Raw genomic sequence first — 24,881 nt, forward strand, 5'->3', positions numbered from 1 at the left:
TGGCCTGTGCGCTAACCACTCGTAGCCTTGTTCAATTAAAATAACACATACAAATAAAATAAAGACTAAAAATGCAAACTGCGACTGGAAATTGTGTAAATGTGAGAGTGTGCATGGTGTGTTGAATAAAAACATTCAATAGTTGAAAACAAGGCAAACGTCAACAAGCAGTTGTTATTCATTCATTCATTCATTTTCTACCGCTTATCCTCACAAGGGTTGCGGGGGGTGCTGGAGCCTATCCCAGCTGTTTTCTTCGGACGTGAGGCGGGGTACACTCTGGACTGGTGGCCAGCCAATCACAGGGCACATATAGACAAACAACCATTCACACTCACATTCATACCTATGGACAATTTGGAGTGGCTAATTAACCTAGCATGTTTTTGGAATGTGTTCGCGTTCTTACAAAGAACACTAAACTCATCACACACCAACTTAACACTCAAAAGGTATAATTATGAATCCAGCTCAATTGAATCATTCATTATTTATTCATTTTCTCCTGCTTAATCTCACGAGGGTCACGGGGGTGCTGGAGCCTATCCTAGCTGTCTTCGGGAGAGAGCGGCGGGGTACACCCTGGACTGGTGGCCAGCCAATCACAGGGCACATATAGACAAACAACCATTCACACTCACATTCATACCTATGGACAATTTGGAGTCGCTAATTAACCTAGCATGTTTTTGGAATGTGGGAGGAAACCGGAGTACCCGGAGAAAACCCAAGCATGCACGGGGAGAACATAAAAACTCAAATCACACAGAACACTCGGGTCTCCTAGCTGTAAGGTCTGCATGCTAACCACTCATCCACTGTGCAGCCCTTTTTTGTTACTATTATTATTATTCATTCAAGAAGAACATGCAAACTCCACACAGAGATGGCCGAGGGTGGAATTGAACCCTGGTTTCCCAGCTGTGAGGTCTGCGCGCTAACCACTCGACCGCCGTGCCGCCCTTCACGAAAATTAAACAAGAATTTCCTTAAAAAAAATTTTTCCACACTTTTACCTAATCAGTGCTCGACTCTTCTTGTCTGCACCCCTGGGGTCTTCTGTACACTTGTCATTTCTCTCCCTCGGGTGGGCAACATCTGGAAACAACAGGAGGCTATTATCAATGAGAGCAAGACTCACAAACACACACACACACAAACACACGCACACGCAAACACACACACACACACACACACGCAAACACGACAACGGCAACGTCTCAGAAGAAAGCAACCTTTGTTTGGGGCTTTTACTTTGAAGATCTACAGAGGAGGAGAAAGAAAAAAACCCAAACAACAATGCTTCATCTATTCTATTTCCAGCCTCTTATAAAGCACGGAATGAAAGGAAGTAATAATAAAAAGAGACTTCAGAAATAGTTTAATAAGGACGGGAGATCTGACGGTGGCTGGAATTAGCATGAAGGCGTGAAGCGCCCCTGTTTTTTTTTTTTTTTTTTTTTTATTTCAAAAGATGTCGGAAATCTCTTCTCCGGGGGTATTTATAGCCCAGACAACAGGGCACAAAAAAAAAAAACAACAACAAAAAAGCAGGAATATATATTTTTTAGCTACTCCCCCTCCCGCCCCCTTCTTGCTACTTTTTGATTGAGTCGCTATCGGGGGAAAGTTGGGTTAAAAAGCGACAGAAACATCCCTTAAAGCGTCTTTTTAAGTGTTTGCCGAGGACGTGACGGCGAGAAAAAAAAGCCCAAAAGTTCCTTAACGTCTTTCCATGACAAGCGCATCATCGCCGGTTGGAAAAAAAAATAACACAAAAAGTTGGGCACGACACAATAACTCACTATTTGATATTGATATTTTACCAATATTTTACCACGTAAATTATTATTATAAATATTTATTTTACCACAGTATCATGATATTATGTAGTGCTTCATTATCATGTTTTGTTTTAAAAAATATATTAAAGGGGACCTATTATGCAAATTTTTGGACCCTTTGTGTTGAGTTGTGGATTCCCTGCACAGAAAACGTTCTAGATCTTCCAGAATCTGCGCCTATCCCAGCTGTGTTTCCTTGGATTTGGATTTATTACTCTTTATTGCTCTCTGGTTCTACCATATCTTACTTATTGTGTGGAAATATGGGCTAAAGACTATAAAAGCAATCTTCACTGGCTAAATGTACTCTAAAAAAGGTCAGTAAGGATAATTCATAATGCCGCCTACTTATTAAAAAAATCAAAAAAACAAAACAATTTTTTATTAAAATTAAAATTAAAATTAAAATTAAAATTAAAATTAAAATTAAAATTAAAATTAAAATTAAAATTAAAATTAAAATTAAAATTAAAATTAAAATTAAAATTAAAATTAAAATTAAAATTAAAATTAAAATTAAAATTAAAATTAATTGCTTGTTGTCTGCGGTGATGGAAGGAAGCCACCTTATTAGCATGCTAGAAGGACTGCTGGATCTCTTCTGGTCAGTGTTAAAAATGGGAAATTTTTAATAAATTAAAATTAAAATTTTCCCTGAGATCATATTTCTCCTCTCTTGTAGAGAAGTATTGGATGACATTTTTAGCTAATTGCTTATTTTTAGCCTTAGGCATTATTTTAGCTGTTTGAAAATTAACTATATTTTTATGTAGTAGTTTTCACAAAACTTTGTGAATTAATTAAAATTAAAATTAAAATTAAAATTAAAATTAAAATTAAAATTAAAATTAAAATTAAAATTAAAATTAAAATTAAAATTAAAATTAAAATTAAAATTAAAATTAAAATTAAAATTAAAATGTAACAGTTACTGATTGTAAAAGTACCAGATGGAGGGGTAGGATTTAATAAGCTTTGCTTCTTCCTACTCCTTTTGGACATGTGGAACTGGGAACTGATTATGGGATGCATTCAATTGTAATCTGATGCATGTTCAAATGAAATAAAACCATTACCATTTGTGCCAAAAACGCCAAAATGTTTGTTTTATTTAATTCCACACACCGCCCACTCCTGTGTGATTGGTCACATGCCCAAAATACCTCCTATATTTAGTAGTTAGTATAGTAATTGTTAAGGAGAAGCCGGACATGTGGGTTTTGCCTCCAACCTCGCCTGTTCGAGGACGACCACCCTTTGTTGGACACAGGTTTCTTCTGTTCTAATTGGGAAAATATTCCATTTATAAAATACGGAATCCTACTTTTACTTATCATGGTTGGGTCTGCATGAATCAGGCATTACTGTACTACAGTACTTTGTACTCGTCTTTCTAACATTTGCAGATACATGCTTAAAAAACGACAAAATATAAACAAGTGGCATATTCGTTGGTTAGGAATGACACTAATATACCAGCTAATGTTAGCTTTGCCTGTTACTATAGCATAGCATAGCATCCTCCACAATATCATCCTCCACTTGCAGAGGCGCCCTCAGTCTCCGCATTGATAAAAAAAAAAAAATCCTCCTTAGTTGTATTCTGCTCCATTGCTGTTGTTTAGCCACCAAACTATTGTGATGATATCATATTTTTTTATGCTAACTGTACCTGCGGCGCCTTGCGTGCAAGTCCTCCACCGCTGGCTGGAGTCCGGAGCCACGGACAGCTTGACCCGTAAGGTCTTACTGCTGCTCGGCGAATGGTTGACGGAGGCATCCACGACCTCGTAGATGGTGTGGAGAAGACTGGTGATGTCCTACAGGAAGGAGGATAAGCGATCAGGTGATAGCATAGGAGCATAGCATAGTCGGTTAAGAAGTATTCATTCCTTTATTCATTTTCTAAAGCTTATCCTCACACGGGTAGCGGGGGGGGGGGGGGGGGGGGGGCAGGATTAAACAGACCGTTTTGGCGGGAAGTACAAAAATCCAAAGAAATACAGCTGAATAGGTGCAGATTCTGGAAGAACTAGAAAGCTTTCTGTGCAGGTTATTGTGTGTAGCTGCTCTATAGGAGTCCACAACGCAATACAAAGGGCCCAAAAATTTTGATTTTGAGGGGATGTGGAAGGAAGAAAAAAATCCACACAGACACCGATCGATTTCCTGACTGTGAGGCCAACATGCTAACCGGACATCCACCATGCAACTCACTTTTAGAGACCGCAAAAACACTTGCGGGGCGTGCCGGAGCCTATCCCAGCGGGGTACACCCTTGGACTGGTGGCCAGCCAATCACAGGGCACATATGGACAAACAACCATTCACACTCACATTCATACCTATGGACAATTTGGAGTCACTAATTAACCTAGCATGTTTTTGGAACGTGGGAGAAGCCGGCGTCCCATTTGAAAGAACATGCAAAAATGGCCGAGGCCGGATTTGAACTCGGGTTTCCTTGCTGTGAGGCCTGCGCGCTAACCACTCACTCATCGTGCAGCCACGGTTAAGAAGGAGTAGTAGTAAAAAAAAAACTCCATCATCATGGAAATCCCGCCAAAAAAAATTCACTGCAGGCTTCACTACACATCTTAAAATGCAACTCAGACCTCAACTACTGGTCAGTCAGCTGCGAACACGCGAGCCGCAGGTTTGATCACTGTGGTTTTCCTCAGCAAACACGCGCAGCTAGCATGATGTTGTTCTTATACGAGTGTAATGTTAGCACTGTAGCTCACATGCTAGTGTGCTAGCAGTGCTAGCGTGTGTGTCGAGTAGAACCGGGGTTCACACTTCAGTTGAAGGCATTGACACGCCATAGAAAAGGAGATAAGTGAAAAGTTTCAGTGCCATTTTTCCCCATTTCCGACTCACTCCCTCTCTCTTTCTCTCTTTCTCACTCTCTCTCTCTCTCTCTCTCTTCTTTGGCATGAAAAGAAGCAAGAGAAGAAAGCGTCTGCCGTCTCACGAGTGGAGCAGCCACCGGCAACGCCGAGCAAACTGCGCAGGCAAGCACACAGAGGACACAGCTCGGCTCTTTGTTTGCACACAGAACACAGACTTCCTGGGTGTTCCTGTTGGATCCGTGCGGGCGCCAAGCACGGAAAGGGAAAAAGCATGGACTATTCTGGAGTCTCTTCTTGAAAGGGACATTTGGTGAACTCACTTTATGTCCGTGGGTGTGCTGTAGCGCCACCGTTCACTCCTTTGTACGGCTGGAAAAGCTCATCGTGAAGCTAATTAAAAGGGCGCACCGAGTCTTTCGTTCAATTTACACAATTTGCTTAACTTCTTTTTACACTTTATAACAGTTAGGAAAGTACATTTAAGTCAAAGATCCTCTATATGACAAGGAATGTTTTTGAATGTTTTTTATTCATTCATTCATTTTCTACCGCTTTTTCCTCACGAGGGATGCTGGAGCCTATCCCAGCGGGGTACACCCTGGACTGGTCGTCAGCCAATCACAGGGCACATATAGACAAACAACCATTCACACTCACATTCATACCTATGGACAATTTGGAGTCGCTAATTAACCTAGCATGTTTTTTTGGAATGTGGGAGGAAACCGGAGTACCCGGAGAAAACTCACGCATGCATGGGGAGAACCTCAAACTCCACACAGAGATGACTGACGGTGGAATCGAACTCAGGTCTACGAGCTGCGTGGCCTGTGCACTAACCACTCGGACGCTGTGCAGCCTTGTTCAATTAAAATAACACGTACAAATAAAATAAAGACTAAAAATGCAAAGTGCAACTGGAAATTGCGTAAATGTGCGAGTGTGTATGGTGTGTTGAATAAAAACATTCAGTAGTTGAAAACAAGGCATACGTCAACAAGCAGTTGTTATTCATTCATTTTCTACCGCTTATCCTCACGAGGGTTGCGGGGGGTGCTGGAGCCTATCCCAGCTGTCTTCAGGTGAGAGGCGGGGTACACCCTGGACTGGTGGCCAGCCAATCACAGGGCACATATAGACAAACAACCATTCACACTCACATTCATACCTATGGACAATTTGGAGTCGCTAATTAACCTAGCATGTTTTTGGAATGTGGGAGGAAACCGGAGTACCCGGAGAAAACCCACGCATGCACGGGGAGAACATGCAAACTCCACACAGAGATGGCTGACAGTGGGATTGAACTCGGGTGTCCTAGCTGTGAGGTCTGTGCGCTAACCACTTGACCGCCATGCAGCCCTTTTTTGTTGTTGTTACCATTATTATTATTCATTCATTCATTTTCTACCGCTTATCCTCACAAGGGGTGCTGGAGCCTATCCCAGCTGTCTTCGGGTGAGAGAGGCGGGGTACACCCTGGACTGGTGGCCAGCCAATCACAGGGCACATATAGACAAACAACCATTCACACTCACATTCATACCTATGGACAATTTGGAGTCGCTAATTAACCTAGCATGTTTTTTTGGAATGTGGGAGGAAACCGGAATACCCGGAGAAAACCCACACATGCACGGGGAGAACATGCAAACTCCACACAGAGATGGCCGAAAGTGGAATTGGACCCTGGTCTCCAAGCTGTGAGGTCTGCGCGCTAACCACTCGTCCGCCGTGCCGCCGATTGTTTTTTAGACTTCAGCAAAAAGGCTAGTCATAGATCCTCTATTTAAGAAGAACACTGCCAAATGACACTGAGGCAAGTGAGGCCTTTGGATGTTGTTGTAGGGTCTTTTGTGACCTCTTGAATGAGTCTTCATTGCGCTCTTGGGGTCATTTTGGTTGGCCTGTCACTCCAAGGAAGGTTCACCAATGTTCCATGTTTTTGGCATTTGGGGATAATGGCTCTCGCTGTGGTTCGCTGGAGTCCCAAAACTTAAGAAATGGCTTCACAGCAAAAAGGCTAGTAGATAGATCCTCTATTTGAGAAGACCACTGCCAATTGACAGCAAAGGCACTACTCAGAGATATGCTGAAAAAATGCAGGCTTCACTCCACGTCTTAAAATAAGACCTTGTGTGCGTGCTTGCATTGTAGTTCATTGTGTTACTCCAACTTAACGTGTGTGGAAGAACTCCAGCTGTTCTCCTGTGTGGACACGTTTTGGCAGATGCTCGTCTGATTTACGTGTTCGTTCATCCATTCATTGATCAAAGGAGGAGTGAGTGAGTGGAACCCCCCCCCCCCCCAGGGTAGAAGACAGTAATTACCTCTCTGGTGACTTTGCCGTTGTTGTCGAAGTCGTAGAGGGTGAAGGTCCACTCCTGTCGGTTGTCCTCCTCCACGGACACGGCGCACTCCAACTCCTGAGACAGCACAGCCGTGTCAGAGCGTGTGTGTGTGTGTGTGTGTGTGTGTGTGTGCGTGGCCTAGTTTTCTCCAAAGTGGAAGTTAATAAACGGGCCCGTTCGCCGTTGAAACTCACTTCAAACTGGAGCTGCTTTTGCGGCCCTGCGGGGGATTGGACGTCCCTCTCCTGCATCTTCTCCTCCACGCAGCAGCTGTCTGACTTCTCCGGGGGTAGAGCCACTGCGCGCACACACACACACACACACACACACATGAAATGAGTGAGCATGAGGATGAAAAGTGGGTGGGTGCGGTCACAACCTGAGGATAGGCTGTCGCTTGGAAACTCCTGCATCCGAGTAAAAGCACAACCGAGTTGGGACTCGGAAATATGAATGATATCTAATCACTAAGGAGCTAGAAGCTACTGACTCAAATAGTATCCATAAATGTCCCGTTATTTGGACTCAAGATATATATATAAAATATATATACTAAATAAAAATTAATAAAAATATTAAATTAAATATATAAAAATATAAATAATCGTATGCATTCTTTGTCTTCTTGTGTCATGTCCCATTTGTTCTCTCGCTTGAGGATTTAGCTGGATTAAAAAAAAAAAAAAAACATGAATGAAATGAATGAAAAAAAAAATCTATTTTGTTTTGTATATTTGGGTATTTTAGTGTCTCTATTACTGACATTATCGCTTTTATTTATGTAGTTTTTTTTATTTTACTCAAATTATGTCAATTTTTTATATTAATTAAATTGCTGATATTTTTTTCCCTTTTGTATTTTTTTTCATACATTTTTAAAATGTAATTTTAATTAATATTTATAATATTGTTAATTGACAAATTTTTACTTTTTATTACATTTTATTATTATTATTTATTATTATTACTTTTTGTTACATTTTTGTTGATATGTCCAACCGATATTCAGACTTAATTGTCACAAAGCATATATTAGAGTTAAATGAGTTAATGAGTTAATTAGTATCTTTATAAAAGTCAATATTTAAGAAGTACATAGAGTCCAAATTTTTTTCCCTTTTTGTAATTTTTTTCATACATTTTTTAAATTTAATTAATATTTATAATATTGTTAATTGACATTTATTTTTTTATCATTTGTTTGATTACTTTGTTACATTTTTGTTGATATTTCTAGAAATAAAATCCTCTAAGCCCAACCGTTATTCAGACTTAATTGTCACAAAGCATATACGTATTACAATTTCCTTTTTGTAATTTTTTTATACATTTTTTAAATTGAATTAATATTTATAATATTGTTAATCGACATTTAGATTTTTAATCATTTGTGGGATTACTTTTTTTTTTTTACATTTTTGTTGATATTTCTAGAAATAAAATCCTCTAAGCCCAACCGTTATTCAGACTTAACTGTCAAAGCATATATTAGAGTTTCCTTTTTGTAATTTTTTTCATAATTTTTTTTAATTTAATTGATATTTATAATATTGTTAATCGACATTTATATTTTTAATCATTTGTTTGATTACTTTTTGTTACTTTTTTGTTGATATTTCTAGAAATAAAATCCTCTAAGCCCAACCGTTTTTCAGACTTAATTGTTACAAAGCATATATTGGAGTTAAATGAGTTAATGAGTTAATTAGTATCTTTATAAAAGTCAATATTTAAGAAGTACATAGAGTCCAAACATTCCACAGTTCTTTCCTTTTTGTAATTTTTTTCATACATTTTTTAAATTGAATTAATATTTAAATTATTGTTAATCGACATTTATATTTTTAATCATTTGTTGGATTACTTTTTTTTTTTACATTTTTGTTGATATTTCTAGAAATAAAATCCTCTAAGCCCAACCGATATTCAGACTTAACTGTCAGAAAGCATATATTAGAGTTAAATGCGTTAATGAGTTAATTAGTATCTTTACAAAAGTCAATATTTAAGAAGTACGTAGTGTCTAAACATTCCACAGTTTTTTCCTTTTTGTAATTTTTTTTCATACATTTTTGAAATTTAATTAATATTTATAATATTGTTAATCGACATTTATATTTTTATTTTTATTTTTTTCAGACTTAATTGTCACAAAGCATATATTAGAGTTTCCTTTTTGTAATTTTTTTCATACATTTTTTAAATTTTATTAATATTTATAATATTGTTAATCGACATTTATATTTTTAATCATTTGTTGGATTATTTTTTTGTTAAATTTTTGTTGATATTTCTAGAAATAAAATCCTCTAAGCCCAACCGATATTCAGACTTAATTGTCACAAAGCATATATTAGAGTTAAATGAGTTAATTAGTATCTTTATAAAAGTCAATATTTAAGAAACATTCCACTGTTTTCGAGGGAATGTCTTCCACGTTTGGCAAACAGCAGGACCAGATGTTAGCGTTAGCATTGCTGCTAACGTTGTGGCCAGTGGGTGGAAAAAAAAAAGCTTGAGCTGTGATTATTTCAACGAGCCCACTCAGCACTTTGACTTTCCTTGTTTCAGCATCCATCCCCTCCGATGGCAGCCTCGTAGGCCACGCCCCCCCCCCCCCCCCTTATCCCGGTCTCCTCCCATCTCACTTTGAAGTCCCATTCTCAAACCTTCTGGAAGAGGATCAGTCCGGTGGCGTAAAACAGAATCACTAATTAATTAAGCCGAGTCAAATCCCTAACACTGTTTGTTTGCGCGCCAGCCCAGCAGACACAACGGCCCACTTTCTTTCCTCGCCATCCAAAAGCCCATCAAAGCCGACCTGTCTCATCCCCGCATTAGGGGAGGGGGCCGAGAATGAAAGGCAACATCCCAGGGAGCTTTTTAGCAACTTTTTTGGAGAGGGGAGCCTGACGTTTGATCATGTATGAGGGGCAAATCTGTTTGGTGGCAGCCTCAATATGGCGGCGAGATAGCTAATGAAACGCTGGGTGGGGGGTGGGGCGGTAATACGGCGTAGCCCCCCCCCCCCTCCCTCGGAAAAGAGAGGAAGCCACCGTGGGATTGGCTGAACATCAGATCGGAGGTACAAGACGAGGGCACCGGAGGATGACGCCTTTCACGCTAGCAGCTTAGCGACTGTACGACATGGCCGCCTCCCGCCTCCGAGACTCGGAAAGCTGAGGGCAACCCTGATGTTTGGGATGAGGAGGATGACTCTGCCTTATGTGGGGGGGGAAAAAGTCATTTCTTCATCTGGAGCACAAGTGATCAAGGAAGTTTAATCCTGTGCTTTTTTTCGTTCCTAGCTTCTTAGCGGGCTAGGGTAATTGCTAGCTAGCCCACATGTCAACAAGAAAGCATCCATCATCTCAGAGCTGTCCAACCCGTCTGAGCGAAGGGTTAAAAACTCACGCCCATGCATACTTCTCTTCTTCTACACTCACTTCTATCCTGCTGGGAAGGCAGTAAAAAGCAGTAAAACAGTCCCAGACCATCACACTACCACCACGGTATTTTACTGGTGGTATTTGGGTGTTACAGAGAACATACTAAGTCACACTAATACTTCAACTTGCTCAAATACTTCATCTTCAAACTGCTCAAATAATGCATAAGGCTAAAAAGGCTTCCTTCCTCCCTTCCTTCCTTCCTTCCTTCTTCCCTCCCTCCCTCCTTCCTTCACTCCCTTCCTTCCTTCACTCCCTTCCTTCCTTCCTTCCTTCTTGCCTTCCTTCATGCCTTCCTTCCTTCCGTCCTTCCTTCCTTCCGTCCTTCCTTCCTTCCGTCCTTCCTTCATGCCTTCCTTCCTTCCGTCCTTCCTTCATGCCTTCTTTCCTTCCTTCATGCCTTCCTTCCATCATGCCTTACTTCCTTCCATCCTTCCCACCCTCCTTCCTTCCTTCCTCCCTTCCTTCTTCCCTCCCTCCCTCCCTGCCTCCCTCCCTCTCTCCTTCCTTCACTCTCTTCCTTCCTTCACTCCCTTCCTTCACTCCCTTCCTTCCTTCATGCCTTCCTTCGCTCATGCCTTCCTTCCTTCATGTCTTCCTTCCTTCATGCCTTCCTTCCTTCCTTCATGCCTTCCTTCCATCCTTCCTTCATACCTTCCTTCCTTCCTTCATGCCTTCCTTCCTTCATGCCTTCCTTCCTTCCTTCCGTCCTTCCTTCATGCCTTCCTTCCTTCCGTCCTTCCTTCATGCCTTCCTTCATACCTTCCTTCCTTCCTTCCTTCATGCCTTCTCTCCTTCCTTCCATCCTCCCCTCCCTCCTTCCTTCCTTCCTTCCTTCCTTCCTTCCTTCCTTCCTTCTTTCCTTCCTTCATGCCTTCCTTCTGTCCTTCCATCCTTCCCTCCTTCATGCCTTCCTTCCTTCCTTCCTTCCATCATCCTTCCCTCCTTCCTTTATGCCTTCATGCTTTCCTTCATGCCCTCTTTCCTTCCTTCATGCCTTCCTTCCTTCCATCCTTCCCTCCTTCCTTCCTTCATGCCTTCCTTCCTTCCTTCTTTCATGCCTTCCTTCATGCCTTCCTTCCTTCCATCCATCCTTCCTTCCATCCTTCCCTCCTTCCCTCCTTCCTTCTTTCATGCCTTCCTTCATGCCTTCCTTCCTTCCTTCCTTCCATCCTTCCTTCATGCCTTCAGTCCTTCCTTCATGCCTTCCTTCCTTCCTTCCTTCCTTCCTTCCTTCATGCCTTCCTTCCTTCCATCCTTCCCTCCTTCCTTCATGCCTTCCGTCCTTCCTTCATGCCTTCCTTCCTTCCTTCCTTCATGCCTTCCTTCCTTCCTTCATGCCTTCCTTCCTTCCTACCTTCCTTCATTCCTTCCTTCATGACTTCTTTCCTTCCTTCATGCCTTCCTTCCTTCCTTCCTTCATGCCTTCCTTCCTTCCTTCATGCCTTCCTTCCTTCCTTCATGCCTTCCTTCCTTCCTTCATGCCTTCCTTCCTTCCTTCATGCCTTCCTTCCTTCCTTCATGCCTTCCTTCCATCCTTCCTTCATACCTTCCTTCCTTCCTTCATGCCTTCCTTCCTTCATGCCTTCCTTCCTTCCTTCCGTCCTTCCTTCATGCCTTCCTTCCTTCCGTCCTTCCTTCATGCCTTCCTTCATACCTTCCTTCCTTCCTTCCTTCATGCCTTCTCTCCTTCCTTCCATCCTCCCCTCCCTCCTTCCTTCCTTCCTTCCTTCCTTCCTTCCTTCCTTCCTTCTTTCCTTCCTTCATGCCTTCCTTCTGTCCTTCCATCCTTCCCTCCTTCATGCCTTCCTTCCTTCCTTCCTTCCATCATCCTTCCCTCCTTCCTTTATGCCTTCATGCTTTCCTTCATGCCCTCTTTCCTTCCTTCATGCCTTCCTTCCTTCCATCCTTCCCTCCTTCCTTCCTTCATGCCTTCCTTCCTTCCTTCTTTCATGCCTTCCTTCATGCCTTCCTTCCTTCCATCCATCCTTCCTTCCATCCTTCCCTCCTTCCCTCCTTCCTTCTTTCATGCCTTCCTTCATGCCTTCCTTCCTTCCTTCCTTCCATCCTTCCTTCATGCCTTCAGTCCTTCCTTCATGCCTTCCTTCCTTCCTTCCTTCCTTCCTTCCTTCATGCCTTCCTTCCTTCCATCCTTCCCTCCTTCCTTCATGCCTTCCGTCCTTCCTTCATGCCTTCCTTCCTTCCTTCCTTCATGCCTTCCTTCCTTCCTTCATGCCTTCCTTCCTTCCTACCTTCCTTCATTCCTTCCTTCATGACTTCTTTCCTTCCTTCATGCCTTCCTTCCTTCCTTCCTTCATGCCTTCCTTCCTTCCTTCATGCCTTCCTTCCTTCCTTCATGCCTTCCTTCCTTCCTTCATGCCTTCCTTCCTTCCTTCATGCCTTCCTTCCTTCCTTCATGCCTTCCTTCCTTCCTTCCTCCATTCATTCCATCCATCCATCCATCACCTTTCTCATATTCTGCGTGGGTGTCTCTCACCCAATCCTGACTTTGAACAGGAAGGGGAGGCTTCCAAATCCAGGATCATGTCACACCAGGGGGGAATCTTTGCGCTGAGGGGGGACAGGGGGGTAAATCCAAGTGGGATGGGGGTGGAGAAGCAGGAGGGAAAGTAAAGGGGACCTCATCAGCACACTGCTGGGGCTTAGAGGAGGGTGTGTGCCAACGGGGGTTGGTAGTGGTGGGTTCCAACCACAGTTAATAAAATAAAAAGTCTACTCAATACAGGATATGCTACCAAATGTGATGTGAGAACCATCTCACGTTTTTGCTTTTGAAGTTGCAGATTTTGAAAATGCACAATAGCGCTACTACTACTACTGGAGACAGGCGTGGAAAAACACAGCTCATTAGCATTAAAGCTACAGACACGCAGTCATTACAGTGCTTTTAAACAGTCCAAAAAAACTATATATAAAAAACACATACACTTCTGTAGAACCCCTGAGACCAAAATCGATGGAAAAAATACTACAATACGGAACCTTTAACACGGTATTTTTTTTTCAATGATGACATAAAGTAGTCCTCACCTTCTAAGCGGTAGTGCTCATCTCCAATCCCCCGAGCGCACGCTTCATTGATGGCGTCCTGCAAAGCGAACGAGAGAGAGAGAGAGAAGAAAACACCAGAGTCATAAATCACCAAGTCTCTCATTCGGTCACATAAAAACAAACAGTGCAAATCCACAGCACGGCATTCCGACATGGCGTGGCATCCCGACATCTAACCATGGGCAGTCATACTACGTGGGTACACAAACAACGTTGTACATGGGGTATAGCGACATAATTGCAGAGTTGGAGTATATTACACCAGACAGGCAGTCGGGGGGGGAAAGATGCTAGCAGAGCTAACAGACGTTGCTATTTCTGGTTTTACTGTAGTTTTACAAGAAAGACCCCCCCCCCCCCCTTCCCCCTTTTTCCACGCAGCTCAAAATGCATAGCATGTGATCTCCCCTTTGCACCGCGCAACACCGCGGCTCAGCTATCCAAGTGGCTGTCATTCGTCATTCAAAAGACGACAAGCATGCATCCAACGGTATGAATGCAGGCCACATATCCGTCAAGGAGAAGAGCTCAAACCCTGATCTGGCTGTTCTATGGCAGGGTGTCAGACAGTGGAGGCAACAAAGTCAGCACAATATTTCCACCAAGGGGAACATGGAACATTTATTATACGTCTGGTGGTACCTTTGGGGTGTCACAATATCTTGTGAGATTAAAATATGACAAGGTTTCCGGTTCAGAAGATAAATATTTTGAGGGCACCAACCATGAATGGGACCAGATCATTCATTCATTCATTCATTTTCTACCGCTTTGCAGACGTTTTTTGTTGTTGTTATTATTATTATTATTCACTCATTCATTCATTCATTTTATACCGCTTTTTTCTTTATTTCAAAACAAAATCAAAAAATTCAAAAAAATTAGTTTTTACAAAATTTAAAAAACATTTTTTTTTAATTTAAAATAAAAAAAAATAAAATTCCGTCAGAATGCCTCCCTACCTCCCTTCCTCCCTTCCTTCCTCCCTCCCTCCCTCCCTTCCTTCATGCCTTCCTTCATGCATTCCTCCCTTCCTTCCTTCATGCCTTCCTTCCTTCCTTCCTTCCTTCCTCTCTCCCTCCCTCCCTTCATGCCTTCCTTCCTTCCTTCCTTGATGCCTTCCTTCCTTCCTTGATGCCTTCCTCCCTCCCTTCCTTCATGCCTTCCTTCATGCATTCCTCCCTTCCTTCCTTCATGCCTTCCTTCCTCTCTCCCTCCCTCCCTCCCTTCATGCCTTCCTTCCTTCATGCCTTCCTTCCTTCCTTGATGCCTTCCTTCCTTCCATTCCTTCCTTCCTTCCATTCCTTCCTTGATGACTTCCTTCCTTCCATTCCTTCCTTGATGACTTCCTTCCTTCCATTCCTTCCTTCCTGTCTTCCTTCCTTGATGAATTCCTTCCTTCCATTCCTTCCTTGATGACTTCCTTCCTTCCATTCCTTCCTTGATGACTTCCTTCCTTTCATTCCTTCCTTCATGCCTTCCTTCCTTCATGGCTTCCTTCATGGCTTCCTTCCTGCCTTCCTTCCTGCCTTCCTTCCTGCCATCCTTCCTGCCTTCCTTCCTTCCTTCCTTCCTTCCTTCATGCCTTCCTTCATTCCTTCATGCCTTCCTTCATTCCTTCATTCCTTCATGCCTCCCTTCCTTCCTTCATGCCTTCCTTCCTCTCTCCCTCCCTCCCTTCATGCCTTCCTTCCTTCATGCCTTCCTTCCTTCCTTCATGCCTTCCTTCCTTCCATTCCTTCCTTCCTTCCATTCCTTCCTTGATGACTTCCTTCCTTCCATTCCTTCCTTGATGACTTCCTTCCTTCCATTCCTTCCTTCCTGTCTTCCCTCCTTGATGAATTCCTTCCTTCCATTCCTTCCTTGATGACTTCCTTCCTTCCATTCCTTCCTTCATGCCTTCCTTCCTTCATGGCTTCCTTCATGGCTTCCTTCCTGCCTTCCTTCCTGCCTTCCTTCCTGCCATCCTTCCTTCCTTCCTTCATGCCTTCCTTCCTTCCTTCATGCCTTCCTTCATTCCTTCATGCCTTCCTTCATTCCTTCATGGCTTCCTTCCTTCCTTCATGCCTTCCTTCCTTGATGCCTTCCTTCACGCCTTCACCGGCAAACAACCATTCACACTCACATTCATACCTATGGACAATTTGGAGTCGCTAATTAACCTAGCATGTTTTTGGAATGTGGGAGGAAACCGGAGTACCCGGAGAAAACCCACACATGCATGGGGAGAACATGCAAACTCCACACAGAGATGACTGACGGTGGAATTGAACCCTGGTCTCCTAGCTGTGAGGTCTGCGCGCTAACCACTCGACCGCCGTGCAGCCTGGGATCAGATCAAATAAATCAATTTCTTAGAAAAACAGCATGAACGGAGAGACCCCCTTTTTTCATATAGTCTCCTTGTCTCTGTGGGTGGAGGCGGGGCCGCTAGCATACACACAGAATAGTGTAACGTAGAAGAAATGATATTATTTTCATTCTGGTTGATCGCGACACTCTAAGTAGTAGCTAATAAAATGCCAATCAGGCCCTCGCATCATCTTAGCATAACCAATTCCACCGTATCCATTCCACCGTATCATACCAACATCCATATAGCCGCTAATGCTAACATGTATGACGTACACATGTAAAAATAAAGCTCAACCATCCATCTTTTTTTTCGAGTGTGGGAGGTGCAACACATTGAGAAGATTTCTCAGTAATCCACAGGAGGCAGAAGGTCACAAATGTGCGAGCCCACCCTCTATAGTGCTCGCTGTGCGGTCAGCGTGGGTGGTCCCAGGAGGAGAATATTGCAACCTGCTGCCCCCCCCCCCCCCCCCCCGACTGGCTGTAACTCTTGTAAAATGTCAAATCCATGAAAGTGAATTCCGGTCAATAAATGCAAAAGACGAGGAGGTTGCTGCGTGGTCGATATAACACGGAAAACACGGATCATGAGTGGAATTTGTTGGATTTGTGGAACAATTTTTGTAATAAATTCCTTTTGACAAAAACACTAAGGAAAAATAAGTCTGTAACATTAGCCACGTTTCCATGAGGAGTTTTTCTCTTTCCGAATGGAATCTTTCCGAAAACAATAGTATCCATGGAAAGGAATATTCCAATCTCTTGTCTACATGCGCCAATATAATCAACCAGAATAGTCAATGGGGCATGCCCAGTAAAACGTAAACATCAACATCACATGATACCGACTTCCTCGAGTTTTTCTTTCACTTGTTGGAATAACTCCGTATTACGACTTTTTTGTTCGTCCAGTCTATAAATTTAGTTTGAATCAAAAACAAACTTTCCGCAGAATTCCAGTGGCGATTGCTTGCCTCCATTTTTTTAAAATCAAAGAACATCTCGATCTGCGTGTTACGTCATATCTCAGCATTCCCTGAAAGAACGCACCCGGGAACAGGAAAAGATAAAGTTCAATTTTGCTAATATTTTATAATTCAACTCGGGACATGTTTTATATAGATATATATTTTCTTTTTGAATAAAAGTGGACTTGTGAATGGCGTATAGAAGGGTTTAGATTCTGTTCCACAGATGGCGCTAATGCACACCAAAGCTGCTTGCCAACCGCCAATAAACAACAGAAGAAGAAAAACACCAGGAAGAAGAACGCAGTCAGACAACTTTCCGATTGAGCGGGTACAAGATACCTCAATCGGATTGGGGAAATTGTCACATTTGTTCACTTCCTGCTTTCTTAATATAATTTAAGTTTTTTGTATTAAATTAAAATTAAAATTAAAATTAAAATTAAAATTAAAATTAAAATTAAAATTAAAATTAAAATTAAAATTAAAATTAAAATTAAAATTAAAATTAAAATTAAAATTAAAATTAAAATTAAAATTAAAATTAACCAACATATAAGTGTTTCAAATGTACTTCTTCCCTGAGATCATATTTCTCCTCTCTTGTAGAGAAGTATTGGATGACATTTTTAGCTAATTGCTTATTTTTAGCCTTATGCATTATTTTAGCTGTTTGAAGATGAACTATATCAGCAAGTTGAAGTATTTGTCATTTTACAAATAAGGAGTTAGTATGTTCTCTGTAGGCGGCATTATGAATTATCCTTACTGGCCTTTTTTTGCAGTACATTTAGCCAGTGAAGATTGCTTTTATAGTTATTAGCCCATATTTCCACACAATAAGATATATATTTTCTTTTTGAATAAAAGTGGACTTGTGAATGGCATATAGAAGGGTTTAGATTCTGTTCCACAGATGGCGCTAATGCACACCAAAGCTGCTTGCCAACCGCCAATAAACAACAGAAGAAGAAAAACACCAGGAAGAAGAACGCAGTCTGACAACTTTCCGATTGAGCGGGTACAAGATACCTCAATCGGATTGGGGAAACTGTTACATTTGTTCACTTCCTGCTTTCCTAATATAATTTAAGTTTTTTTATTAAATTAAAATTGGATGACATTTTAGCTAATTGCTTATTTTTAGCCTTATGCATTATTATTTTAGCTGTTTGAAGATGAACTATATCAGCAAGTTGAAGTATTTGTGATTTTAGAAATAAGGAGTTAGTATGTTCTCTGTAGGCGGCATTATGAATTATCCTTACTGGCCTTTTTTGCAGTACATTTAGCCAGTGAAGATTGCTTTTATAGTTATTAGCCCATATTTCCACACAATAAGTAAGATATGGTAGAACCAGAGAGCAACTTAAAGAATAGTCCCAGATCAAATTCAACACTAGTTTTCTAAAGTTCAAGAGTTGTAAAGGAGTTCCGAAGGTGGGTCATTCGTAGACAATAAAATATGTTTGAAAAGGAGTCGGATACGGCAGATTTTATGTCATCCTCCCACTTTTCCGAGACTCGGCCATGGGTGAATTTACACCAACTTCCCTTATTCAGACATAAGCGCTCGATTCCACTTGGATGCTATTTTTTTTTTGCAATTTTCATTTTTTTGTGATAAACGGTGTAAAATTGCTGAGGGGTTAGCCAGGAACATGAGAAACAGCAGAAGAAAGGAATGTGCTAATTGCTTGTTGTCTGTGGTGATGGATGGAAGCCACGTTATTAGCATGCTAGGAGGACTGCTGGATCTCTTCTGGTCAGTATTAAAAATGGGAAAATATCCTCGCCTTTTGTTGCCTTTACACACACACACACACACACACACACACACACACACACACACACACTTCCTCTTCCTCTCTGGCAGTCCCTAAGTCCCTAAATGCTAATGGATAAAAGAGAAGGAAACAAAAACTTTTTTGAACACTTGCCAGGATATCGGGACAAGTGGTCATTCCTCTAAAAACAAAAGGGCGGCGATTTGCTGTACGCTCCGTGGCATGCCCAGAAATACATTCATGATATAGTCGTGTTTGTACTCCGTAAATAAATACAATGCAACGCAGCATATGGCTAGCAATAGCATCAAGGGGAAGCTAGAGCTTCGGTCCTGTTTGGGAACACTTGGCCTTCCCGGGGAAGTACGTAAACAAAGAACGACAAGCGAATAACGTAAATGCTAAAAAATTGAAATAAAATAAAATTGAAATAAAATAAAATTGAAATAAAATTAAATAAAATTAAATAAAATTAAAATTAAAATTAAAATTAAAATTAAAATTAAAATTAAAATTAAAATTAAAATTAAAATTAAAATTAAAATTAAAATTAAAATTAAAATTAAAATTAAAATTAAAATTAAAATTAAAATTAAAATTAAAATTAAAATTAATTGCTTGTTGTCTGCGGTGATGGATGGAAGCCACGTTATTAGCATGCTAGTCTTCTGGTCAGTGTTAAAAATGGGGAAAATTTTAATAAATTAAAATTAAATTAAATTTAATAAATTAAAATTAAAATTAAAATTAAAATTAAAATTAAAATTAAAATTAAAATTGAAATTGAAATTGAAATTGAAATTGAAATTGAAATTGAAATTAAAATTAAAATTATCCTAGCATAGAAGTGTTTCAAATGTACTTCTTCCCTGAGATCATATACTTATCTCATAAGTATTGGATGACATTTTTAGCTAATTACTTATTTTTAGCCTTATGCATTATTTTAGCTGTTTGAAGATGAACTATATCAGCAAGTTGAAGTATTTGTGATTTTAGGAATAAGGAGTTAGTATGTTCTCTGTAGGCGGCATTATGAATTATCCTTACTGACCTTTTTTGCAGTACATTTAGCCAGTGAAGATTGCTTTTTTTTTTTTTTAGCCTTATGCATTATTTTAGCTGTTTGAAAATTAACTATATTTTTATGTTCTATATTTTTGTGTAAAAGATGGTTTAGTTTTCACAAAACTTTGTGTCGTATCGGTCCAGTTTTCTCAAAGCGACAGCTTCATGTCACTTCCCAGAGTTTCTGGAGGCTTCAGAGCATAAGGACACGACTCTCCAGTCCCAAATCAACAATTTTCCAGATGTGATGTTAAATGTTCTGGCAGAATTGTTGCATTCAAGCGCTCCTGCTTTCAACAGCAGCCAGGTCCTTCGGAGCTTCTTGCAGATTGTGTGTTTTAAAACGTGTTCGAGCTCCTTCACGGATTTAGTGATTTATGGCCGACTGTAACATAGAAGCTTGTGTGCCGGTCCTATTACGGCATCCTCGCTACGGTACTCGCTGACTGTTTGGCTTGGCGCTGGCTCATATTTGGCAAACGGTACGAACAAAGTGCACACAATATGCATTCAAAGCTGCCAGAGACACATTATCATGTTTAATAAAATATGTCATATATTGTCGAATATTGCATATTTATTTTATCTCGTGGAGATTCTTATGACGTGCTTTCAGAGAGCAGTTGCAGAAATCAAAAAAGGGCAGTGCGCGTACCCTGGCGCAAAGAAAGCGGCCGCTGGCATCCTACTGACTTTGGCATTGCACACGCGGACTTACTGGCACCCCCCCTCCCCGTCCCGTCCCGTTTGAAAGCAAAAAGTTAAATTATACGTAATATGTACTTGAATGTGATTGTGGGAAAGTCCCACAAGGCCTCTCGGTCTGCCTCGGCAAGCCGCCACACAGGCTGACAATTTATGCGGGGCGACGACAGCTCCCCCTGATCGAGCGCCAGGGCCCGGTCGAGGCAGGACCTCTGGAGCTGCGGCGGCAGCGGCGGCGGTAGTGGCGGTAGTGGTGGTGGCGGCTACTGGCGCTCCATCAAAACCCAGGAAAGATCTCATTAGGGGCTGCGTCTGGAGGCCTCCTGCACCATCCCTTAACTGGTGTGAGGAAACACCTTCTGGAATGTGACGTTTGTGTGTGGAGTAAGAACGTAGGGGTAGTGGCGGTGCGTTGGCAAGCACACAAACTCCTACTCTGTCGTTTCAAGTACCGCTGAGGTTGCAGACGTTTGGGGAAAAAAAGCAACAGGTGAGGCGACAGTGGTCCTTTTCATATGGCTTATTAAAGAGATTTTTCCAGCTTTTTTTTTCCGATCCGCGTTTTGTCCGTGGATACAGAATGGGGGATCGAACTCGGATGTAGCATCAAAACTTAAAAAGACTCCCAAGTCATCGTTATCGATGACATCGACACAAAAAATACGCCGAACTGCATGTGGACGAACCTTCACTCAGAATTAGTGGTGGGCAAAAGCGTTCATTTCAGTGAACAGGATCGTTCCGCTTCATTTAGTAAAAAGAGTCGTTCATTTCGGTCAATTGGTCGTTAGCCTGTGAGAGTCTATGAATCGACTCAGTTTGTTCACTCATTTTCACGTTCGTTGCGACTCAACAGCTCACCAACTAGTGCGGTGTCGGTCATGAACAAAACGGCCGGTGGACTGAACGGGTATTTTATGGGCGGTTCATTCGTTCGCAAAAAAGAACTATAAATAAGTTTTAGAAATTATTTAACTTGAAAAAAAAATTATAAATAAATTTCAAAAATAAAAAATTGCATTAATTTAACAAGAATAAAGTCTAAATATTAATTTTGTAATCTAGTGAGAAAAAAATCTAAATTTTACAACAGTAAAGGAAAAATAGCAGTTTTAGCAGCATAAAGTACTAAAATACTAAAAAAAAATTCTTATGTATTTCTGTTTTATCATTTTTTTAAGTAGACAAACCAAATAAAAAGGTGTAATTACTGAAAAATTAGGGTACAAGAATAAAATAAAAATAAACATTTCCAAAAACAAAACACACTAAACAGGTATTTTATGGGCGGTTCATTCGTTCGCAAAAAATAACTAAAAATAAGTTTTAGAAATGATTTAACTTGAAAAAAAATTATAAATAAATTTTAAAAATAGAAAAAATTGCATTAATTTAACAAGAATAAAGTCTAAATATTAATTTTGTAAACTAGTGAGAAAAAAATCTAAATTTTACAACAGTAAAGGAAAAATAACAGTTTTAGCAGCATAAAGTACTAAAATACTAAAAAAAAAAATTCTTATGTATTTCTGTTTTATCATTTTTTTTAAGTAGACAAACCAAATAAAAAGGTGTAATTACTGAAAAATTAGGTTACAAGAATAAATAAAATTAAAATAAACATTTCCAAAAACAAAAACACACTAAACAGGTATTTTATGGGCGGTTCATTCGTTCAAGCGAGTTCTTTTGACCCGTTCGTTCACGAACGATTGGTTGTTTGTCTATATGTGCCCTGTGATTGGCTGGACACCAGTCCAGGGTGTACCCCGCCTCTTGCCCGAAGACAGCTGGGATAGGCTCCAGCACCCCCGCGACCCGCGAAAATGAATGGTTGAAAAACATTGCCGCCATGGAGCCAAATGTCTTTGCATGGGCGCGACTTAGCAACTAAGCGTCCATAAGTCATTGACCATCTGTCCAATCATTATAAAACTTTGAAGGTACCTATAGTACATGTGTAATATCGGGTATTCCAGGAGTATTTGCCACAAAGGGTCACTTACAGTCCTGTGAAAAAATGAGGACTATGCGTATATGACTCCCTAATGGAGAAGCCAGCTGTAGAACATCGGAACTGTGAACAGGTCTTGTCCAGATGTGGTCCCGAAAGTTAAAAACCAAGTAAAAACAACAACACAAAACCTGCAAATTAACGTCTTGGTGTAGTGTTACTTCAAACAAAAACACCTCCAGAGAGGAAATACCTCTCCCCTTCCGCCATCCCAAAGAGTAAGCCGAGATACACAGGAGGCAATTTCAAAGACCCGAGCAGCGCAAACCGCTGGAACCCAAAACTACCCTGACCCCCCCGCCCCCATACTCCACCAATTGATGTCATGAAAACATAAACAAGCCGACAAACCCGCCTTCGTCAGACACCCGAGAGTCCGGTTGGGTGCGTTCCCCCCGACTCTGGAGTGCTCCTTAACACGCCGCCCTGAGATGAAGCCAAGATAGATGGTGCTGATATGAGGGAGGGAGAAGTCAGGCTTGGCCTTCAAAGGGGATCCGTTTGCACACATGAAATAAAGATCTCAGATAATCTCGTTGCAAAGCAAAGCTGACGCAAGCCGTGCACGGAGGGGAAGGCAGGAATGAGGGAGGGGGGGGGGGGTAATCTTTAAGACTGATCGTTACGGCAAATGAATGTCTCCACGTTGCTCTCCAGTCCAAAAGATAAATCTGTTATTTTCACTCATCGTTTGTTGAGATGCGTCGTTTTTTTTGGACTTGACTTCCAGAAAACACGGAACACCATATTTGGGTTCTCCTAAATGTCAAAGTTCATAAGAAGCAACGATAGGCATATATAAAGGCAGTGCCAAGAGGAAGTCATGTTAGGTTTTTACAATGTGGTTTCATATGATAAGAACCTCCAGCAGCGTCTGATGTCCGAAACCGTTCTGTTCGGAGAACATGGGAACATGTCTGGTGGAGATTTCATTTTTCCTACACGTCTGAATTCTTTTGACACTGCAGGTTTCTTTGTTGATATTGCGACAAAAACACAGGGCTTCCTTCCAAAAACTAAAAAACAAAGCACCGTGTGTATGCTGCACCACTGCTGTGGTAGGACCACCCAAAGTCTCGGAGGGTCTCGCCTTGACATCTTCATCAGAACAATGACATGAATTTTGTTTTCTGGGGTTTCCGAAGTCAAAAAAATCAACAGTTTTCCAAAAAAAAAAAAAAAATGAAGTGGAGCGCTAACTTCATCTACCCGGGGAACCCCACTCCATTTACATTGTCAATTTTTGTTAAGAAATACGATGACAGTAGCGAGGATATCAACTCTCCTATGCTACAAAAAAAGTTGAGGGGACACAAACGTACTGACGCTAACTTTGCTCGCCTTCGGGAACCTCACTCCATTCATTTTCCTCCAGTGTGCTTGGTGGTTGTTGAGGAATTTGATGGCAGTAGATAAAAAAAACATTCCTATGCTGCAAAACTTGAGATGCATTGACACAAACTTTGACATGCTACCTTAGCCTGGATAGGGAACCTCACTCCAATCAGTGCACCGGTGTGTGATATATTGCACTCTATACTCTGTATGTATCCCAACAGCTCCTTTAACGGTTATTCTTTATGGGCGGAGGTTGAACACAGGCTAACTCAAAATGGTATTAAATGGACCTGAAGCTCAGAGCTACGCCTGTGTATTCAAAAGCACAAGACAATTGAAGCAAAAATAAAGCAGGTATACACACTTGTACGTATCGGACATGACAAGACAGACGTATTGACACGCTACCTTAGCCTGGATCGGGAACCTCACTCCAATCAGTGCACCGGTGCGTGATATATTGCACCCTACACTCTGTATGTACGCCAACAGCTCCTTTAACGGTTATTCATTACGAGTGCAGGTTGAACACAGGCTAACTCAAACTGGTATTAAATGGACCTGAAGCTCAGAGCTACGCCTGTGTATTCAAAAGCACAAGTCAATTGGAGCAAAATAAAGCAGGTAAACACACTTGTACGTATCAGACATGACGAGACAGAGACGTATTGACATGCTACCTTAGCCTGGATAGGGAACCTCACTCCAATCAGTGCACCGGTGTGTGATATATTGCACTCTATAATCTGTATGTACCCCAACAGCTCCTTTAACGGTTATTCATTACGAGTGCAGGTTGAACACAGGCTAACTCAAACTGGTATTAAATGGACCTGAAGCTCAGAGCTACGCCTGTGTATTCAAAAGCACAAGTCAATTGGAGCAAAATAAAGCAGGTAAACACACTTGTACATATCGGACACGACGAGACAGAGATGTATTGACACGCTACCTTAGCCCGGATAGGGAACCTCACTCCAATCAGTGCACCGGTGTGTAATATATTGCACTCTATACTCTGTATGTACCCCAACAACTCTAATTTTTATTCTTTATGAGCGGAGGTTGAACACAGGCT

General features: G+C 41.2%; 1 protein-coding gene across 1 annotated transcript in view; it reads right to left on the reverse strand.

The window, feature by feature from the left end:
• Positions 1-24,881, reverse strand: part of nkd1 (NKD inhibitor of WNT signaling pathway 1) — a 54,266-nt gene that overhangs the window by 4,122 nt on the left and 25,263 nt on the right. Inside the window, exons 4-8 of the mRNA XM_058089021.1 lie at positions 13,548-13,605; positions 7,242-7,345; positions 7,027-7,122; positions 3,517-3,664; positions 1,017-1,098 (exon numbers count right to left, since the gene is read on the reverse strand). Coding sequence (XP_057945004.1) covers positions 1,017-1,098; positions 3,517-3,664; positions 7,027-7,122; positions 7,242-7,345; positions 13,548-13,605 — 488 coding nt within the window. The remainder of the gene's footprint in view (positions 1-1,016; positions 1,099-3,516; positions 3,665-7,026; positions 7,123-7,241; positions 7,346-13,547; positions 13,606-24,881) is intronic.

This window comes from Doryrhamphus excisus, chromosome 12 (genome assembly GCF_030265055.1).
Source record: "Doryrhamphus excisus isolate RoL2022-K1 chromosome 12, RoL_Dexc_1.0, whole genome shotgun sequence".
NCBI classification, from domain to species: Eukaryota; Metazoa; Chordata; class Actinopteri; order Syngnathiformes; family Syngnathidae; genus Doryrhamphus; species Doryrhamphus excisus.